Source organism: Nycticebus coucang, unplaced genomic scaffold (assembly GCF_027406575.1).
Source record: "Nycticebus coucang isolate mNycCou1 unplaced genomic scaffold, mNycCou1.pri scaffold_57, whole genome shotgun sequence".
Classification (NCBI taxonomy): Eukaryota; Metazoa; Chordata; class Mammalia; order Primates; family Lorisidae; genus Nycticebus; species Nycticebus coucang.
In genome coordinates, this window is record NW_026515585.1 from 993555 (window position 1) to 1016555 (window position 23001).

General features: G+C 38.5%; 1 protein-coding gene and 1 non-coding gene across 2 annotated transcripts in view; both read right to left on the minus strand.

The window, feature by feature from the left end:
• Positions 1-18122, minus strand: part of LOC128579475 (putative ankyrin repeat domain-containing protein 20A4) — a 73393-nt gene extending 55271 nt beyond the window's left edge. The window contains exons 1-6 of the mRNA XM_053581550.1: positions 17920-18122; positions 13236-13350; positions 12904-13077; positions 9102-9208; positions 7612-7746; positions 585-643 (exon numbers count right to left, since the gene is read on the minus strand). Coding sequence (XP_053437525.1) covers positions 585-643; positions 7612-7746; positions 9102-9208; positions 12904-13077; positions 13236-13350; positions 17920-18122 — 793 coding nt within the window. The remainder of the gene's footprint in view (positions 1-584; positions 644-7611; positions 7747-9101; positions 9209-12903; positions 13078-13235; positions 13351-17919) is intronic.
• LOC128579490 (U6 spliceosomal RNA) lies at positions 5037-5143 on the minus strand. Its single transcript, XR_008378168.1, has one exon. It is a non-coding gene; the product is annotated as a U6 spliceosomal RNA (small nuclear RNA).
• Positions 18123-23001: the final 4879 nt, after the last annotated feature.

Sequence of the window (23001 nt, forward strand, 5' to 3'; positions counted from 1 at the left end):
TAGTATATGTCTGTATTCCCAGCTACTCAGGAGGCTGAGGCATGAGGACTACTGGAGCCCAGGAGTCTGAAATTGCATTGAGCTATTGTTGATGCATCCCTGGCCAACAGAGGAAGATCCTGTCTCCCCCCAAAAATGTGGTATGTAAATGTTTGACTACAAACCACACATTTTTTGAGGGTAAACAGTAATTAATATTCTTTAAATGAATGTAAATCCCTTATTACAAAAAGTAAATGGAGGATTTATTTTATAAACAAGTTCAACTCATTACAGTGTGATGATAGAGGACATTTTGAACATTCCAACTTGCACATCTATTTTCTCATTTATACAAAAATCTCATATACGATTTTAGAGGCCATAACTAATTAAATGAATTGTTTTCAGACAACATTATATTGGATTCTAAGTTATCTGCAACTGACTTAATAAACAATTCTGAACTGTAGGCCTGGAAGGAACAAATGAAGAAAAAATACATAAAATTTACAATTTTTTTGGTAACTGCTCCTTTGTGTTCAGAACTTACTACTCTTACTATAATAGGTCAACCCAGAGTAATTCACTATCAGAAGTCTTACCTTGTGCAGGAGTTATAGGTTTAATTTTTGCCTTGTATTCCAAAATTTTCTGTTGAATGCTATGTATAAAGAATAAATAGAATTATAGTTTTAATACTGATGTGAAATATATTTACCACATATATTAAATTATTAGACTATTTCAGAAAACATAAGAGCTGACATCAGAATGTTATCCCATACAGATCAAATTTGTAAGCTCTATGAATTTATTATACAGCTTCTAAAGAATAAAGTAAAAAAGCAAGGTGAAGTACTCATGAATTGAGGGAAGTACAGCTCATTACATTAATTAGAATTAGCTTGAAAAAATGGAAAACTTCCTGAACTCAGAATAAGTTCTACCTCTACAACAAATAGCTAATTGTTCGTGCCAAAACTGCTTCTTTAAGGATCAATTTTTTTTTCTAAAAATAAGGATTTTATGACCATCTTTAACTAGGTTATTATGATGCTTTACTGAGACAAAATTTTTAAATGCTCAGAGAAACAGGAATACAATGGAATACATTGCTCCTAAAATTTATTATTGAAACTGTCATAGAATCCCACATAAAATACCATCTGCATTTTTCACAGGTTGTAATTGTTTTATTATTTATTTATTTTTTTTGAGACAGAGTCTCACTAAGTCACCCTGGGTAGAGTGCCATGGTGTCACAGCTCACAGCAACCTCAGACTCTTGGGCTTAAGTGATTCTCTTGCCTCAGCCTCCCAAGTAGTTGGGACTACAGGTTCCCACCACAATGTCCGACTATTATTGTTGTTGTTGTTGCAGTTGTCACTGTCGTTTTGGCTAGCCTGGGTGGGATCCAACCGGCCAGCCTTGGTGTATGTGGCTGGCATCCTACCCACTGAGCTATGGGTGCTGCCCCACAGGTTGTAATATTCTAATGTTGCATTTTCCAGTACATGTTCATTAAGTCCTACTTTTTTGGATATTGGTTGTTTTCTACTGTGTGGCTTATAAATCAGGTTGATAGCACACAAAGCGAGAATAAGATGGAGTTAGTCAGGCTAGGGCTGAGATGACACAGACGGTCTGGATGGTTAGGTCCTATGTGACCTCTGAGTATGTCCTATGTGACCTTTGCCTCATGTCTCCCATCCTTGTTGTCTTGTAAATATGGGTTTAACCTAACATTGTATATCTTGAATAGCTTAAGGCAATGTATTAAAGAGATTAACTTCTGGATTGGAATGTTGTTATATGGATCATGGGTTATGTCAATTATTGTTTGTTACAGATCATTGGTTATGGTGATTATTGTTATTTAAAATAAGTATTATTACTGCTGTTTAATATAAGGGTTAGTATGATTCTTTCTTTTAACATTTACATATAAAACTGATTTTGGAATATACCATATCAAAAGAAGCAAAAACAAAGACCTGATCCTCTCAATACATGCAGAAAAAGCATTTGATAAAGCCCAGCATCCTTTTCTGATTAGAACACTGAAGAATACAGGTATAGTTGGCACATTTCTTAAACTGATCAAAGCTATCTACCACAAACTCACAGCTAGTATTATACTCAATGGAGCAAAACTGAAATCTTTTCCACTTAGAAATGAAACCAGACAAGGTTGTCCTCTATCGTCACTACTAATTCAACATAGTGCTGGAAGTTCTAGCCGATACAATCAGGCAAGAGAAGGAAATAAAGGACATCCAAATGGGGGCAGAGCAGGTCAAACTCTCCCTCTTTGCTGATGATATGATATTATACTTAGAGAACCCCAAAGACTCAATCACAAGACTCCTGGAAGTGATCAAAAAATACAGTAAGGTCCCAGGATATAAAATTAATGTCCACAGATCAGTAGCCTTTGTATACACCAATAACAGCAGCCAAGGCAAGGAGACAATCAAGGACACACTTCCCCTCACAGTAGTTTCAAAGAAAATGAAATACCTAGGAATATACCTCACAAAAGAGGTGAAGAATCTCTATAAAGAAAATTATAAAACCCTAAGAGAAGGAATAGCAGAGGATATTAACAAATGATAGAACATACCATGCTCATTGCTTGGGAAAATCAACATTGTTAAAATGTCTGTACTTCCAAAAGCATTCTACAGATTCAAGCAATCCCCATTAAAATACCAACATCATACTTTCAAGACTTGGAAAAAATAATTCTTTGTTTTCTATGGAACCAGGAAAAATCCTGTCTAGCTAAGGCCATCCTTAGTAATAAAAACAAACCTGAGTGAATCAGTCTACCATATATTAGGCTGTACTACAAGGCCATATTGATCAAAACAGCATGGTACTGGCACAAAAATAGACATATGGACATTTTGGAACCAAATAGAAAACCAGGAAATGAAACTAACATCTTACAGCCACCTAATCTTTGATAAACCAAACAAGAACCTACACTGGAGGAAAGAATCCCTATTCAGTTAATGGTGCTGGGAGAACTGGATAACCATACATAAAACACTTGAAACTGGATCTGCACTTTTCACCACTCACTAAAATTTATTCACGATAGATAAGAGATCTGAATCTAAGGCACAGAACAATAAAAATCCTTAAAGAAAATACTGGAAAAACACTTCAAGGTATCAACCTGGGAAAAGACTGTATGAAGAAGATTTCAGTGGCAACTGCAACAGCAGAATAAACAAATGGGACTTAATTAAACTCAATAGCTTCTGTACAGCTAATGGGACAACCACCAAAGCTAATGGACAGTCATCAGAATGGGAAAAGATACTTGCATACTATGAATTAGACAACAGATTTGTAACTAGGATCTACAGAGAACTCAAACTAAGCAACAGAAAAAGAGTCAAAAATCCCTTCTGTCAATTGGCCAGAGAGAGGAAGAGAACCTTCTCTAAAGAAGACAGATGAATGGAAAAATAATAAACATATGAAAAAATGCTCATCATACCTAATTATTCGAGAAATGCAGATCAAAACCACCCTGAGATATCATTGAACCCCAGTGAGAATGGCCAACATCACAAAGTCTCAAAGCTACAGATGCTGGTGTGGATGTGGAGAGCAGGGAACACTTCTTTTTTTGTTTGCTTGTTTTTATTATTTTTTTATTGTTACATCATAGCTGTGTACATTAGTTCAATCAAGAGGTACAATGTGCTGGTTTCATATACAATCTGAAATATTCTCATCAAACCGTTCAACGTAGCCTTCATGACATTTTCTTAGTTATTGTACACTTCTGCTGGGACTGCAAACTAATACAACCTTTTAGGAGAAAGTATGGAGAACCCTCAAAGAACTCAAACTAGACTTCCCATTTGATCCTCCCATTACTGAGTACCTACCCAGAAGAAAAAAAAAAATCCTTTTACCATAAGGACACTTGCAGTAGACTGTTTATTGCAGCTCAATTTACAATTAAAAAAAAAAATGGAGAAACAGCCTAAATGCCCCCCAACCCAGGAGTGGATTAACAAGTTGTGGTATATGTGTGCCGTGGAATACTATTCAGCTACTAAATCAAATGAACACTATACATCTTTTGTACTAATTTGGATGGAGATGGAATACATCCTTCTTAGTGAAGCATCACAAGAATGGAGAAGCAAGAATCCAATGTGCTCAATTTTGATATGAGGACAATTGACAACCTAGTACATGTTGGGGGGTCAGAGAATGGGGGAGTGGAGAGAAGGAAGAAGGGGAGGTCACAGTGTTTCGCACACCTCTTGGGGGAGGAACACATTTATAAGAGGAACTTTGCTTGACAAATGCAATTAGTGTAACCTGGTTCTTTGAATGAAGAACCTCAATAAATCCCCAACAATAAAAAAATGTGATTTTGGAAATAGAAGAACAGGACAGTCTTGGAGAGGACACTCTCATCTTCTCCACAATTGATGGACTTCTGACAAATAAAGTTTGGTGCATCTATCCCCATCTCTGCATATTGGCTGACAGTGACAGGTGGCCAAACTCTCTTCATCCAGTAACAAGGTCATCTCAGCTGTTTCATAGTTTTCAACAAAATTTATTTGTAAGACATTAGTCCACTAAATTAGATAACATAAAGTAAATGTCCCCCATTATAATGGTAGAAAACTAATAGACGTCAAGACCTGGTTTGGATTCCTACTATTCTCTCTCTACCTAGTACCTAGTCAGAGTCTGAACCGGTAGATCTTTGTTAGAATGGTATTTAATCTCCATGCTCATCTCCAATTGATGTAGACGACAAAAAAATCCTGCTTCTTTAAATTCCATGAAGGAACGAGATCCATGTTGATACTTTCTCATTTCTGAAATACATCAACAACACTTTGCACACAACATCCCAAGTGTTATTCAGCTCCATGCTCATTTCATAGATCATCTTACACAAAATTTTTTTTAGAGAACATCACAGTTTCACTATTGGGTGCTGCCCATTTTGCTTTGACTCATACTATTAGAGTTTGTCAAACAATTCAGTCACCATTCAAGAACTACACAAAATATGGAATGTCTCAAGAAACTGTATGTGACCTTTGCACATGAGTCATGCTAATCTTCTCTGTATTGTTTCAATTTTATTATATGTGCTGCCAAAGCAAGCACAATGTTCTACTTTTGTATGTAACTTTTTTTTTTATTATTTTGGGGGCTTCATTGAGGATTTAAAGAACCTGGTTACATTGATTGCTTTTGTCAGATAAAGACCTTCCAATAATAGTGTTCCACCTCCAAATCGTGTACCACCCCCTTTGATTCCCACCCCCTTCCTTTCTCTGTTCTCCCCATCCTCAACCCCCACACTGTGTGCTAGGTCACTAATTTTTCCCATATTAGAATTGAGTACATAGAATTCTTGCTTTTCCATTCTTGTGATGCTTTGCTAAGAATAATGTCTTCCACTTCCATCCAGGTTAATACAAAAGATGTAAAGTCTCCATCTTTTTTAGTGGTTGCATAGTATTCTATGGTATACATATACCACAGTTTGCTAATTCATTCCTAGGTGGGTGGGCATTTAGGCTGTTTCCACATTTTAGCAATTGCAAATTGAGCTGTGATAAACAGTCTAGCACAAGTGTCCTTAAAGTAAATAGATGTTTTTGTTTTTTTCCTTCTAGGCAGATGCCCAGTAATGGGACTGCAGGATCAAATGGGAGGTCTAGTTTGAGTTCTTTGAGGGATCTCCATACTTCCTTCCAAAAAGGTTGTACTAGTTTGCAGTCCCACCAGCAGTACAAAAGTGTTCCCTTCTCTTCACATCCATGCCAGCATCTGTAGCTTTGAGACTTTATAAGGTGGACCATTCTCACTGGGTTTAGGTGATATCTCAGGGTGGTTTTGATTTGCATTTCTCGGATAATTGGGGATGATGAGCATTTTATCATATGTTTGTTAGCCATTCATCTGTCTTCTTTAGAGAAGATTCTATTCATCTCTCTTGCTCTATGTTGTAAAGGATTCTTGGTTCTTTTGTGTTTATTGAGTTATCTGTAGAGCCTAGTTATTAATCTTTTATCTAATTCAATATATGCAAATATATCTTCTTATTGGGTAGGTTGTCTATTTGCTTTGGTATTGATTTGTCATATAAATACAACTAACCTGTTCAGATTCAGAGGTTTACATCCAGCAGCTACATTCTTAGAATTTGACATAGAATTTGAAAACATTCTTAAATTTTGAGGTAGAGAACCAAGTAGCTTCAAAGATTTTCATAATTATGGAGGACAAATCATTTGAGGGCCAAGGACAAGTTGGTGTCCACTACTAGAGAAGGATATGGGATCTTTTACAGCCTAAGAAAAGGTGCTGCACAGGCTATAAGTAGGCTTCAGGGCATAGATCTGGTAACAAAGAAGAAACGGAACTCCATTCCTTTCCTGCATCATTATTTGGAACTCTCTGACAGTTTAGAACAATCTCAGCTACTATTTGCTAGACAAAAGGACTTTAAAGGAGAATGTACAAAGGATTAGGCTAAGTCTAAACTAAAATGTGAGCTCCATATAAGCTCTATATAAGTAGGGGAAGGGATCTCTTTGCTCACTGTGTGTTTGTGTGGCTAAAGTTCAGAGGCCTAGCTGCCAGAGCAGAGAACAATGCTAGTGCTTTTGGGAACAATGGACAAGCATATAAGCAAATGTAAGTGAACCACAAAAAGTATTACTTTGAAGTTTAAGTGTGTTTGACCATGGAGACTGAGGCATCTGAATCAGCAAAGACTTCCTAGTAGCATAATTACCAGACTGCAGGACCAGTTTCCAGGCAACAATGCAGCAACACAATCAGGGGAAACAGAATGAGTACAAAGTCCTTCTTCTCCCCTTTCTGCCTTATAAAAGAGGATTGACTTTCTTGCACTTTAAAACCTGTTCAGTTCTTGAAAATTTCAAGGAGGAAGGTCTAGAGCACAACAGTACAACAGGGAATGGTACAACAGCTTCTACTAAAGTGGACCTTTCACGACCCATATAACTACTCAGAAAAAGCAGAGTTGTGACACTGTCTTTATCCCACGCATAGGGGCTGTACTTGTAATAAAACAAATAAAACTGAAATCCGTAAGGTTAAAGGTCTTAAAAGTCTTAAGAACCCTGCACTCATTACTACTTGTAACACCTCCATCCTTTGGATTTCTTCCGGCTGTCTCATTTCCATTCTAAAACTTTCTGAAACAAACCATGAAATTTCAACTGATGTACAAGTTGCAATAGTTATAATTATTTTACACCTCAATTTAACATTAACTGGTCTTTTTTCTTTTTCTCTTTTTTTTTTTTTTTGAGACAGAGTCTTACTTTGTCCCCCTGGGTAGAGTGACGTGTCATCGTAGCTCACAGCGACCTCAAACTCTTAGGATTAAGCAATTCTCTTGCCTAAGCCTCCTGAGTAGCTGTGACTACAGGTGCCTGCACAATGCCTGGATATTTTTTTGTTGCAATTGTCATTGTCGTTTTAGCAGGCCCAGACCCTGTTCAACCCTGTCACCCCCAGTGCATATGGCTGGCACCTTAACCACTGTGCTACGGGTGCCACCCAGCATTAAGTAGTCTTTTATCGTGTACACTTACCTTTCAGAGTCAGGAAGAAGAAAATTATCTATAGTCCGTCCAAATAAATCTTCCGCAAAGACATTAATATTCTGCTCCAAAAGAAGATCCACTAAGCTTTCCGAATTACAAAGTACAGCAAGCATGAGCGCTGTTCTAAAATAAGAAAGATAACCCACACTTACAAACTCGAAAAAAGTTATTTATAGTACTAATTGGATATACTTTACCAATTCAATATCCTGCCTGTCCGTGCAGAATGTTCTTACAGACATGAACATCTTGGGTACTGAAATGTTCATTTTAGCCAATTTCCACTGAAGCTAAAAGGAAGCCTCTTAACCACTGGTATAACACAGTACAAGTTGCTAATTTATAGGGCTTTAATGGTCAAGAAACTATGCTGAGATCACTTATCTTACATAGTGCAAGATTTAGATGTAGAATTCTCCATTCCTTCCCTATCTAAATAGAATATATTTTCATTGAAAGTCAGATAGTGCTCAAATAAGTAAGAGCTACTTGCAGGCTTCCAATAACAATAATAATGGTAATAATTTTAGTCAGAGTACTTACAGATTTTGATGCTGATATTCACGTGCTAGGAACTGCATTAAATTATTGTGTGTGTGTGTGTATATATATGTATCTGTGTGTATGTGTGTATATGTCTCTGTGTGTGTACATATAAGACTTTACACACCATAAGCCTTGGCAGATTATGCTCCTTTTCAGATCAAAAAACACATCTGATGATAAATGATGTTCCTAACATCACACCTAGCAAGCGGAAAAGCCAGGAATCCAACCCAGGCTTCGGGGAATCTAAAGCCTCTCTGTTTACACTTTATCACCCACCTATGGCTTATTTTATTCAAGGAAAAGTTTATCCAGTTAAAGTTTTCATCCTTCTGCCCATGCCAATTAAAACTAAAACATCAAACTACACTAGAAGTAAAAATGGAAAAAAAGCTGATGAACCCACAGGATCTGGTAATAGCAATTAATAGTCACTTAAGGATAATCTAACGTCAATATTCTTTAAAGAAAACAACTTAAAGACTCACTAAGTCATTCAAAAGAGAAAATGAATCCCAGCTCCTATTTATGGGACACAGAACATTCTAAAGGAAAACCATATAAGCAACAGTGGTTAAAAAATACTATGAAAGAGTGAAGAATTTCATATTAAGTCATAAAGTAAACTACAAGTTTAAGTCCACATTTTATACAACTAACTAAAGCCTATCAGCTAATATATCACCAAAACACCAAATTACGAACAAATATCAGTCAATATTGAAAAAAAAGGTAAATCCTTCTGTATACTGTCCTTCATATTTCTCAGTCAAAATAACTGCTTTTCTGCGTAACTGAAGATCTGTGTGGATATTTTTCACTATACAACTATTATGAGGTAACGTTATTGTTCATTTAACATTTCTGAGGAGAGATACTATTGCCACTCTAGAATACCACTCAGGTTTTAAAAACAGAACGAATTACTATACCTCCTACATCCATCAACTAGATGTATATTTGCCTTATGCTTAATTAAAAGTTCCGCCACATCTGAATGGGTTTCCTTCAGAGCAAGGAAGAGTGGTGTGGTGTCTTTCTGCAATACAGCAAAAACAATTAATACAATATTGGACAAAATTATACACTTTTATAAGTGGAAAACTTTATATAAGGTCCTAAAATTGTACACATAAGGTAGAAAATAAATAAAAAGTAGACCCTTCCTTCTCATTACTCTGTGCTTTCCAATGTGAAACTCCTTCCCTTGGAAACACCTCTCATCTGCCTCTTCACATCAACTCAGGTTACCTCCAAAACTCAGTTCAGACATTTAATGCTTTGAAGAATCTTTGCTTCTATCACAGCATTTACCACAGTATAATACTTTATTGTTTCTCATCTAAACCAAGAGCTTCTTGTGGGCAGAGGCAGTATCTATTATTAACATCTCTATATCCCCCTACCCTAAGATATAGTAGTAACTATTTTCAGTATTTTTATTGAGTTAATGATCTAAATTATTACCCCTAGATCAGTATTTCTTACACTGCATTTCAAAGACTACTTACAAGTATGTACCCCTAACACAAAGTTTCCATGATCATCTATGCATAACAAATATTACCAAACTTTCCATTATATATCCAATATTAAAGCAATCTCTTGAATTTGCTTAAACCCTCTTTGGCAATACATTTTTGGGGCAAACCCTAACATTTGAGAAATGAGAGTTTCCGTGATCCTTGAAAGCTTTCCAACAAAGGGGGAGGATTTCACCAGGTACACCAACTCAGGACTCTCTTCTATCGATGGTGACAAGACCCCAGATGCCAATTGGTCTGTCACTCCTGTTGCGAATGGTTCATTAAGGTTTTCTGAGTGAAAAAAAGCTAGACTTCAAATGAACTTTTCTTGCTTATCATTAAATGGCCCATGGGATGTCTCCTGTTATAAGATTATCAATTTTTTACTTAGGAGGCTGAGGCAAGAGAATCACTTAAGCCCAAGAGTCTGAGGTCGCTGTGAGCTGCGACACCATGGCAATCTACCAAGGGTGACATAGTGAGACTCTGTCTCAAAACAAAACAAAACAAACAACAACAACAAAAAAAGATTACCAATTTTTATCTCAGCTGTTAGAAAGTTCACTGAGAAACATTATTCTCGATGAAAATGGTATATGGAAATCTAATGCATATTTAACTTTCTAATCCATTTTTTTCTGGTTTCTCTTTAAATTATGTTTTTTTTCGGCAAAATATAAAGCAGAAATATAATGGTTTCTTAATAAAAGTTCTAATACTGACTTACATGAATTGTTTACAGCCTAAGTAAAGGCACTAAATCATTTTCATTTTTAAGGGATGGTGCTGAGGCAAAACATATGTCATCATCTATCCAACTACAACCATGATTAACTTAAAAAGGCTTATAGGTTTTGTAACAGGAAAACAATTATTTGATAGATGCAAAGACAAAGATTTTAAAAGCCATTTTTTAAGTTCTAAGATATGACCCCATCACTAAGGACTAATATAATTTTTTTTTAAAAATTCCTATATGTATTCTAACTTCATGGTTTTCAGTGTTTCAAACTGAGATCCTGATTATGCTGAAGCTCTGTGGCCCTAAAAGATGTGCTAAGACAGTTCATATTACAGCTTCAACTAAAAAAAAAGGTAAAGGATTCGCTACTATTCTGATTGAGAAAACTCTACTTGTAAAAAACATTTGTTGACTTAATCATCTGAATGATAACAAAGAGGAAATACTAAAATGGTCAGTCTGCACTTATTGAAAGACTATACACAAGTAAATTTCTAAAATCCCTCTCAATAACAGTAAATGATTGATGGTTGAAAAGGATAAGAAGTTGCTCTGTAAGCTAACAGATACTGCCAGTAACATTCCTTTTACCCTCTTAAGCAGTAAAAGACATCATAAACATCAGTCTAATATTACTGGAAAGCAGAGATTGAAAGAGAAGTAGTGCCTCTAGAAATTTCTTACATTTTTGATACATGTGAATTCATAATTACACTTAAGTGCTCAGTGCATCAGTGTCTTGAAGAAATTGTGTTGTTCTTAGGGACAGTGTCAGAGAAAGTGTCAAGAAATCCTGGGTTGGTTCAGTGCCTGTAGCTCAGCAGCTAGGGCACTGGCCATATAAAAAAACCTGAGCTGGCAGGTTCTAAGCCAGCCCAGGCCTGCCAAACAATGACAACTACAACAAAAACAAAAAAATAGCCCGGCATTGTGACAGACACCTGTAGTCCCAGCTTCTTGGGAGGCTGACGCAAGAGAATTGCTTAAACAAGAGTTGGAGGTTGCTGTGAGCTGTCACGCCAAGGTACTCTACCAGGGGAACACAATGAGACTCTGTCTCAAAAAAAAAAAAAAAAAAAAACAACTCCTGAGATTGACTGATCCTTCCTACCTCAGTCTCCCTCTCCCTCGAACATGTACCTGCCTTCAAGGAAATATTTTTAAATATATGTGCTTGGACCTTATTATATTTTCTGAATCAAAATCTTCAGGACAGAGCCTAGACTTCTAAATTATTATTTTACATTCCCCCCAGTTCATTGTGTTGCACAATTCTAGTGGAGAACTAATGCAACAGAAAACCACTTTTGTCTCATTGTCTACCTACATGGACAATTATGTTACCACTTGGGAATTTGGATAAAAAGAAGAAAGAGTAAGAGGTGGAGTCATTACTGAAAATTCCATTTAATGTTTCTAGGGAAGGGGAGAACAGGGACTAGTGAACTGAACATGCACCTTGATTTTGCTACGGAAAAGGTCCTTCTCCCCCACCTTCCCATCAAGACATTCTGGTCTTGAGAGCAGAGTTTACACTCTTACCTAAAAGTGGCTGCTTCTGCCAAATTAGGATGATCAGTTAATTATTTGTTCTTCCTTCTTTCTTACTTCATCATACTCATTGTCAATCTGGTTTTCTCGGAGTTCTCCTAAAATTGATGCCTAGACAAGTCTACCTCTCACTAACTCTCTCAAACTGAGAGTTATTATCCCTCAAAATAAAGAGATTCTGGTTTAAATGTTAAAAAACTGGACAAAACATGCAAAACACCCTCTTATTGGAATTTCCTGCAGTTATGTATTTTTTTAATGATTTTTTATTAAGTCTTTTGTATATAGATCATAAAAACATTTATGCCATTTTCAATGTGTTGATTATTTGAACAAATTGAAGTGCTTACATCATACTAATCAACATAGCTTTCACCTCATTTACCCAATCATGCAGTTTTTAAAGTGGCCTGTGTGTTTCTGATCAGTCTCCTTTCCCTTTTCCCCATTTTCCTCTTTACCCCTTGCTTATGTGAGGCAAATCATGTTCTTAGAAATTATTTTTTAAGAAACCTGTCAACAGCAAGATTTCTATTTCTTGTAAAATACATTCCTTTTGTCGAAGTTTTAAGATAAAGCCTATTTCTAGGATAAATTGACTTTTCTGTGCTATTTTACAATAATTAGAAAGAAACAGCAGAATGGTAAAAAAATTGAAAAAAATAATTTAACCTTCAACAAATTCAGTGTTATCTCAAATATTTAACATAAATGCATAAAAGAAGATGTACTCTCTCATGCTCCTTCGAAAGTACCAATTTTTAAACAGAAACCTTTGACAATTGAGCTATTTCAAAATATTTTATTTTAGGGAATGCTTAAGTTTCCAAACTTGGAAAATTGAACTCTTACATATGTCAATGTTAAAACAAATGTATTTCTGATATTTTCAAAATAAAGTCAGTTAATCTATACCTTGTTCATTATCTCTGTAGCGGCACCATGTTCAAGGAGTTTTGTTGCAATCTCTACATTGCCGCTGTGGGCAGCATAGTGGAGAGCGCAGTTACCGTGGATATCCGTGATGTTGGGATCTGCGCCACGTTCTAAGAGGAGAGTGACGCACTGCCGTCTCTCGCATTGCACGGCCTGTCAGTTTTACACCAAGAAATAGATCATAAGTTCTAGGAATGCAATATACCTTTCACAGATTTTACTTATTAGTTATATTCAATTGAGATAAATTCATTTTTATTCTATGGGTTTAAATAAAATCCATCTCAAGCTGAAATCTGGCTACTATATACCTTTATCAGAGGTGTCCTCTCTTCAGCATCTCTGATGTTCAGATCGCAGTCCTTGTCGATCAACATAGTGGACACCTTGGCATAGCCTCTTACGCAAGCCAAATGCAAAGCACTCCTACAAAATTGAGAGAGCCTTTTTAAAAAATTGTAGCACACTAACTAAAAACATGTAATCATTCATGTAGTTGTAAGCATTAAGTTTCATTTATTCCTGTTTTCAGAACAAATCCTTAATTTTCTTGTGAAGATAGAACGATATTTATTAACACTCACTGTGTAACGAAAGAACAGCCTATTGGAATCCAAAGACATTGGCCTTTGGATTCAGTAACTTCAGTTTGGGACACACTTTGGCTTAGCTTTTCTGTGTCTTAATTTCCTCATCGATAAAATGGAAATAAAAATAGTAAGAGCAGGCGGCACCTGTGGTTCAAAGGAGTAGGGCGCCAGCCCCATATGCCGGTTGTGGTGGGTTGAAACCCAGCCCCAGCCAAAAACTGCAAAAAAAAAAAAAAAAAGAAAGAAATAGTAAGGACACCTTACAGGATACCCTTGTGATGCTGACCATTTTTAACAGTTCCTGGCACAAATAACAGCTCAGTAATTGTTGTTTATTATAACTATTACTATGAATGCTAAGAAAGATGACATTCTGATTAAAGTAAAATGATACAATCATATCTACTCAGTGGTATGTTTTAAAGATTAGAAATACAACTGTATTATAATGTTTCTTTTTTTTTTCCATTATAACATCTCTGATTTAGGAATGCCACTTGTAATTCATGATTATAAGTATAATTGGCAGCATTTTAAAAATTACAGTATTGAACTTAAGATAATGGGGCATAGCACATTCCATGGTGGCTTTACAGTGAGTGAGATTTGGCACACACAGGTCTCTAGCATTTATTTTTATATGAATGACATTTAAATAAATTTTAGTTTTTAAATGTACTAGGACAAAAAGATGGCTGAATTAACAACAATTTTCAAAAGAAAGTTAATTCTCATTTTGATTTCAAAAATATTTAAAACAAAAGAAATGCAGAATTCAAATGAAAGTGTGGCTCATTATTCAGTGCTTAGATTGATTGACATGTAAAGGAGATATTTCCAGTGATTAGTATTAGTCATTAAGACTGTTATAAAATTTCAAAGGTCACTAAAATATCTTTTTAAATAATTGTTTAACTTTAGGAATTATTTTTATGCTAACTTTTATTCTCTTCAAAAGTAAAGGAATCTTTTTATCTGTGTTTAACAGGAGGGAGGAAAAACTGCATGTGAGATCAAGTCCTAATGCAACAATTTTAAACCTCTCATCTTCCTCAGGCTGCTCAGGTAAACATGATGGTTTAGGATGGAACGGTCCTGAAAGGCTATAGTATATGTCTCCTGCCAAAGAGGTTTCCAGCTTATGTTTGGAGAATAAATGGATTCAAAGGATGGATAGGGAGCTCAATTAAAAGAAAAAAGAAAAACTCAAGAAGTAAAGCAATACTTTTGCAAGATTAATAATCATTTATATTTGCCAGCTTTATTTTCTTAAGGGCACAAATAAAATGATGAATCTATAATTATTTGTATATATAATAAATACATATGATGAAAACAATGTGCATAATAAAATGTATACGCAACAGAATATACATGCACAGATACAGGTAAAAAGATTCATTTTGAAGAGACTACAAGTTAGTAGAAGATACTAATTCGAATAAATGAATTAATAAAAAGTGGGAAATTATTTTTCTTGTGTAAGATTCATATCCCATAATCCTTGTGAACGGATTATTTCATTAATAATAAGCTGCTACTAAAACTTATACAGGTTCACTGCAGAAATCACAGGGAAAAAAAGAAAAATCTTAGTCGTATACCAATTTCTAACACTAACTGCTTTTGTCAAACTTTTTACATATTTTCAGCTAACACATTGCCATAGTCCATGTGTACATATCAGCAAATTGACATTTTCCTCACTGTATATCTTAAAAGTTCACCTCCACGTGACAGCTGACACCTACCTGTTCATATGCCACCTTCATATGCCACTCTTACCTAAGTGGCTGCTTCTGCCAGATTAGGATTCTGTCACATATTGTACTATCCTATGGATGCATTGAAGTTTCTTTTTTTTCTTTGTTTTGTAGAGACAGAGTCTTGCTGTACCGCCCTCGGTAGAGTGCCGTGGCGTCACACAGCTCACAGCAACCTCTAACTCTTGGGCTTACGCGATTCTCTTGCCTCAGCCTCCAGAGCAGCTGGGACTACAGGCGCCCGCCACAACGCCCGGCTATTTTTTTTTGCTGTTGCAGTTTGGCCGGGGCTGGGTTTGAACCTGCCACCCTCGGCATATGGGGCCGGCGCCCTACTCACTGAGCCACAGGCATGTTATGTAGGTTCTCCTTAATACAGTGTTACTTTAAGCAGAGCTGAGAAAGTCAAATTTTATGAATTTCTAATTACTCCATAAAAATATTTTATTATGACTTGTTGGAGTCTATCTAAAAGGTCATAAGCACATAAAAGCATAAGTACCACCACATTGCATCTTTATAAACTTTGTGGATAGAAAAAAAAAAAGTATTCCCTTTTTAATTTAAGGTCCTTGTCTTATCAAGAACACTAAATGTTTTTCCCAGGTCCATAGATCAATTGTAGATCAGTAAAGAAAAATGTACTTTTCAGAATTTTAGAATTCTTTTTTTTTTTTTTTTTTTTTTGCAGTTTTGGCCAGCACCGGACTTGAACCAGCCACCCCTGGTTTATGGGGCCAGTGCCCTACACTTTGAACCACAGGTGCTGCCCAAATTAAGATATATTTTCATTTGATGTGTTGCAAATATTTTGTAAACATGTTTTGTTAATTTTTTTCCCCTCATATACGGAGGGTTTTAACGTTTATTTTGCTGAAACAATCTTCAGAAAGCTTGCTTCAGAGGTCATTCTCAGGAAGGGCTTCTTACCATAAAAATGTATCTATCTCAATAGGCATTTAGGTTTGTTCCTAGTACTTTCCTCATTTGGTATATTTAAAACTTTTAATACGTATTTTATTATGAACTTACATTTATTTATGTATTTATTTATTTGAGACAGATTCTCACTATGTTGGCCTGGGTAGAGTTCCGTGGGGTCACAGCTCACAGCAACCTCAAACTCTTGAGCTTAAGCAATTCTCCTGCCTCAGCTTCCAAAGTAGCTGAGATTATAGGTGCCCCCACAACACCTGACTATATATTTGTTGTAGTGGTCTTTGTTTAGCATGCTGTTCTTGGAACCCACCACCCCACCCCACCCCACCCCCACCCCCGGTGTATGTGGCCGGTGTCCTAACCACTGACCTGACGGTGCCCAGCCATGAACTTACTTTTGTGAATTAAAAATCTATCTACTTTATTTCCAGCTAACAGACACCTCAGTTATGAAAAATTCATTGTTCGCTAATAATATAAAATGTCACCATTATCAAGTTCTAAATTCTCCTATACATTTGGTGTATCTGGATTTTATATTTTGTGCCATTCATTCATGTGTCTTTTCAAATGTTAGTAAAAAATTTGTGGACCTTAATAGCACATTTTGATATCTAAATAGGCAAGTCTTTATTCACACCATTACAAATGTTTCTTAATATCATGACAATAACAAAAGACGGATACCATATGCAACTCAAAAATTGAAAAATTTTGGCATTTTTATTTGGCTGATTTAAAATTAATAAACATGGAAAGAGCTCACATTTTCAGGAAAATAAGTCTTCCTACTCAAGCACATGCAATCATCTTACCACTTTAAAATTGCTTTCTAAGACCCCCTCGGTAGAGAACGCAAACCCACAGCTGCACTTCGATATAAAATGGAAATTGGACTTGATCTAAAGATGTGTTAGCTCAGAGGTGGATATATTGTAGGAATTCTCTCATTATGTACTTTTCCATAATATACAGAACATTATGTTCTAAAATGTGTACATCAAAAATAAAATGCGGTTATACCTAATTTTCTTGGTTAAATTACTTTAAAATGGTCAATACAGGCTGGGCACAGGGGCTCGCGTCTGTAATCCTAGCACTCTGGATGCCGAGGCGGGTGGATTGCCTGAGCTCACAGGTTCAAGACCAGCCTGAGCCAGAGCGAGACCACATCTCTAAAAATAGCCAGGTGTTGTGGCGAGTTCCTGTAGTCCCAGCTACTCTGGAGGCTGAGACAAGACAAGTGCTTGAGGTTGTTGGGGAGCTATGACGCCACAGCATTCTATCCAGGGCAAAAAAGTGAGACTCTTGTCTCCAAAAAACAAACAAACAAAAAAGGTCAATACAGAGCTGTATAAGGGGAATCTGGAGTGGAATGGAAACCAGATGAGGTTCAGCTTTTGCTCTGCTGCCCATAGTGATGGCCCGAGTGGGGCGCGGGACCTCTCCCAGACTTCCCCATCTCAGTTTCTAAGGAGCCCTGGCGACAGGAGGGCTGGCCCAGGGAGCCCATGAAAGAGGGCGTCTCCCCCCTCATCCCTCACACCTGGAGCCCATGAAAGGGGGCGTCTCCCCCCTCACACCTCATCCCTCACACCTGGTCACCCCACCTCTCACCCCCCACACCGCCACCCCCAACCCCATCCCACCCAACCCCTGCCCCTCGCCCCAGCCCGAGCCACCCGGCTCCCTGTTCCTATTACCTCTTCTTCTTGTCATATGCATTTAATTTATTTCTTTTCAGATGGACCAGGTCCATCATGTCGTAGAGGTCGCCCTCGTAGGCAGCTCTGTGGAGAGTCTTGAGGTCCTTAAATTTGACCTCATACCCAGCCGTTGAGAAGACTGGGTCCTGATTCTGGTCCCAGTACTGGTGGACCAAAGGGGTCAAGGCTGTGTTGCCCATCTCCACCTGCAGCTAACAATTTCTTTTAAATAGAGATCCTGGCTCCGTAGACTCCCTTCCCCCACCCCCTCCCCTCCGCTTTCTCGCTCAGCGTAGCCCTAGGACGGTGTCCTAACCAGGTCTGGCAGCAACTCCAGGAAACAAGCCTGGCGGTTCCGTGGTCAGACCGGTACAACCGAAGGCTAGCAACCGCAGTGCGCGTGCGCAGGAAGACCCGCGCTGGCGTTCGGAAGTTGTGTGCAGCTGGTGCCTGGGCGTGCAGGGCGTGACTACAGAGCTGGACCTCGGGGCTCCCTGGGTGCACAGGGTCCTCGTACACTGCCCGCCAGGCCTGGCACACCTGCTGCACATGGTGCGTGCAGGAGGGATCTAGGGAGTTCTGTACCCTCTCAGCTCAGGCAGATATTTCCTGTCCTTGCTGCTGTTTGGACAGGGCCAGGGACTGTGGGGAGCAGCCCTGCAACTAGGAACCTGCCCGCGCTCCTAGAAGGAAGGAACAAGGCACCTGACACCTCAGTTGCAGTCAAGCCTGGCCAAAGACCTGGCAGCAGCCGCTCAGCCAGACTGCCTGGTGGGCGCGGACTCCATACTCCCAGCATGGGCCCAGCAGGAGCTGGCCCGCGAGTCGGTAGGGCCCTTGGGACACATGCTGGACACGAGTCCTTGAGCGGTGGACACACCGACCTCAGGGTTCAGCGGTGCAGCCTGTTCCGCCCCTGAGTGCTGCTGCTAGTGCCGGGCCCACCGCCCGGCTTGGCGCAGGCTGAGGCCCCCGCCCTTGCATCGGTGCTGCTGAGGGCGTCGCGAGATCTGGGATTTCTGGACAGTCACTGCAGGCACCTGACAACAGTTGCAGCCCCGGCTGTGGTGGCAGCGGGCTGGCAGCCTAGTCCCTGTCCATCCCGCCTACCTGGCCTGAGGGCCCACCCTCCTTGACCTGCAAATGGAACGTGGGGCAGCGATGCTGGACCTTGGACACAGCACTCTCCATTTTCAACACACAACCTCCCCCTCCCGGTTCTCTGAACACCAGCTGCCCCTGGGCAGGCAGGGCTGGGACAGGAAGGTCGCACTCAGGGTTGGAATCACAGAACCCCTGTGTCCTGAGGGCGTCACGCTGAGGTGGTCGTCCGGCCTGGTCCCCTCGCAAAGGGCGGCGCTGAGGAGCTGTGTGTTCTGTCACAGCCACAACGCCCAGGAGCAGTCTCTCGCCACGCCGAGGTACCGTGCGTCCTCTACAGCCCGAGGCGCCAAGGGGCCCAGGCTTCTCTCAAGCAGGCGCGCTGAGGCCGCGCCGCCACGTGGTCCCACGCAAGCGCCCTCTCCCCCGGCGGGAGGCGTGGTTCGCCCCTCGCTGGGCGTGGCGGGCCTTACAGCCTCGCAGTGGAACCGGACTGCTGCTCCAGTTCTAGTCCAGCCACACTCCTCTCCTGGAGCTGTCCCTGTCCTAATCCCTAGATCCTGTGGGTGTTCCTGTACCTGTTGAGAGGAGCTTTGCATACCTGATTAATTGAAGGATTTTGAAAGGGGCAGGGGAGGGAAGGGACCCAATGCCTGGACTTTTAGACTCCTGAGCTCCAAAACCATAACAATTCTAACAGATTTTGTGGTAATTTGTCACAGTATTAGGAAATCTAATACAACTTGCATTTGCTTCTCATTCTATCAAAACAGTAAAGTCTTTTTCTTCATTGCTTTAACACTTTATGAGTCAAAGTACTACAAAATCAGCACAGCTCTGCCCAGAGACATTAGTCAATTTATTCTTATTTTGTCATTGCTCTTAATTTTCTTTTAATTAATTTTAATTAAAATCATAACTCTATACATTTATGTCATGATTTGATATACAATGTGGAATGCTTAAACTGATTAATGTCACCATTACCTCGTTTACTTGATTTTTTGTTTGTTTATTTGTTTGTTGGGGGGGAGTTAAGACATTTAAAATACACTCTTAGTTAATTTGAAATACACCCTTGCATTGTGCACATTAGGTGAGATTCCCACCAAATGCCCTCCCTCCTCTGGCCAATTGCCCTCCCTCCTTCCCCTCCCTTCTCCCTCCTCTCTCCTCCCCTTCACTAGACTATATTTGTCTTTTATCACACATATGAGTGTGTAAGTGTTTATACATTGGTTTCATAATAGTACTGAGTACATTGGACACATTTTTTGCCATCCTGGAGATACTTTACTAAGACAAATGTGTTACACTTCCATCCAGGTGAACAAAAAATGTAAACTCTCCATCTTTTTTATGGATGAATAGTATTCCATAGTATACGTATACCACAATTTGTTCATCCACATGTTGGTTGATGAGCATTTGGGTTGCTTTCACCACTTCGCAGTTAAGAATTGGGCTGGAATAAACATCCTGGTGCACATATCTATGTGGTAAAACAATTTCTGTTTCAGGGATCGTCAAACTTGTTAGAGGGGACCAGTTCACTGTCCCTTTCAACCACAATCTACACTTTAGAGACTATCCACTTACAAATACTAGTCACCACAAGATATCTGCATTTACAAAAACAAAACATATGCCTATATAAAAACAACAACTAGACCAGTGATTGTCAACCAGTTCACCATGGCACACACCTGTGCCGTGAGAGGATCTTAGGTGTGCCATGATAATTTTTAAATTTCATTATTTTCAAAAGAAGTTCAAAGTACAATTTTTTTTTACTCTTTTTCCGATCAACATAATTTAAGTGTGCCACAAAAGTTTAAATATAGATTCATGTGCACCACGAGATAAAGAAGGTTGAAAACCACTGCTCTAAACAAATATCCACTTCTGCCCTCACAGAACTGATTACAGAGCCCACTATTCACACTGCCCCCTTTTCATCAAGAAATGTTTAAAACAGTCAATGACTGGGATTCGTGGACCACAACAGAGAGAAAAGGACAGCAAACTCCAGTTAGAACAATACATCCCTCTATCTTCTTAATTAACTGAGACTGTAAAAATTACATAAAAGACAGACATTCTACCCTCCCATCAGGATAAAAATGTATAAAGTTATTTAATTCACATAATAATAAATATATCAAATTTTATTTAACAGTTGAGGTCCCTACACTATTACACATCTTGTACCTTTCATAAACCATACACAAAACATACAACGCTCACCAGACACACCTAATAAATATACTCAAAAACTACATCTCCCCAACACCTGCCATAGTCACAGACACCCATTCATTTCTACCAAATATGTCTTCTTAACCATTTTATAAAGCCTGCTATGACTATTAGTCTTAATATTCAGATTAGCCACTTGGCCTATACAAAAGCCTTAAATAATACTTCTCAAGCTAGAAACACTGTTAATACAAAATGAAGACCACTTTAAAAAACTTAAAAGATCAAAGTACACTAAACAACACCTTACTAAGTTATAACCATAAATGACAAAATTTCAAAGATACATATTATTTTGTCTAATGATGCCCAGTCAATTAAAAAATATAAACTATAAACCAAAACATCACTCAAAGGAAAAAATGCTTTAACACTAAAATACAAACACGATGGTCCTAACACAATAACCACGTTGGGAAGGGGGCTCCTCCTGTTACTCCTATTACTATCTATATTACTATATACAAAACATGCCTGCCCTCCTGTCTCTTTGCTCATTGTATTAATTTCCAACTAAAATACCTAATGATCCCAAAATTAATACGTGAAATCATAGCCATTGCTCCCATGTCAAAAAATCCCCAAAATCCATACATACAAACCCAGAAACAAAACTAAAAAACGATAATGGATGCTGTTATCCTAAATAACCACTACATACTAGACACTACTAGACAAGCCCTGATGAAATCAGATAAGCCTACATGCCATTATCTAAAAATGATGTATTCACTTCCAAACTCTACTATCATAGAGTTGGTAGACTCCATAATACCAAACACAAAGGACACTCTATACATGCAATAAAATATTAACTATAAATTTAGTCTAAATAAAAATACTTTAGAAATATAACCACTTTAACAACACAACAACAAAAAAAATTTTTTGCATTTTTTTCTTTTCTTTTTCTTTTTTTGGCTGGGGCCCGGTTTGAACCCACCACCTCTGGTATATGGGGCCGGTACCCTGCTCCTTTGAGCCACAGGCACCACCCAAAACAACAAAAACACTTTTTTTAACCTTAGAATCTATAGACAAAGAGATCTACTTAATATATACTATGCTAGTTAATAACATTACTTCTACTTTTACTATATATAAAAAAGTAACTTCCAAACACCCTCCCCAGAAGAACAGCTCTTTAAAAAGACATCCTTGCTGTTTGAAATTTAAATAAAAATAAAATATTTTATCTCTTATCCACTCTTCCATTATTTAATTTAAATGACAGACTCATTAGTCCAACAACAGCCACACTCACGCACAGGAGCAAATGGCAAAGCAACAGTTGCAAAGAAAGTGCCACTGACAAGCCTGAGAAGCAGGTGTACGCAGACTGCTGGGACTTGCACCTCCCTGAGCAGCCGCAGGTGATGAAGCGAAGTGAGCCCCAGGATTGAACTGTCAGATAGGAACTGGATATTTCCCGATTTGGGAGTCAAGGGCCGCCACCTAGGACAATGTCTCTGCTTTGGGTCCAACACCTGATAGTACTTTATGCAGTGGCCAATCTCACATAGCAAATGAAAGGCAGGATAAAGAACACGTTGTGCTGCTATTTTGAGTTCCCTAGAAGTATAAAATAATTGGAAGTAAAAGACTTTTTTTTGAGACAGAGTCTTATTTTGTCACCCTGGGTAGAGTGCTCTGGTGCCATGGCTCACAGCAACCTCAAACTCGGGCTCAAGCGATCCTCCTGCCATAGCCTCCACCCCA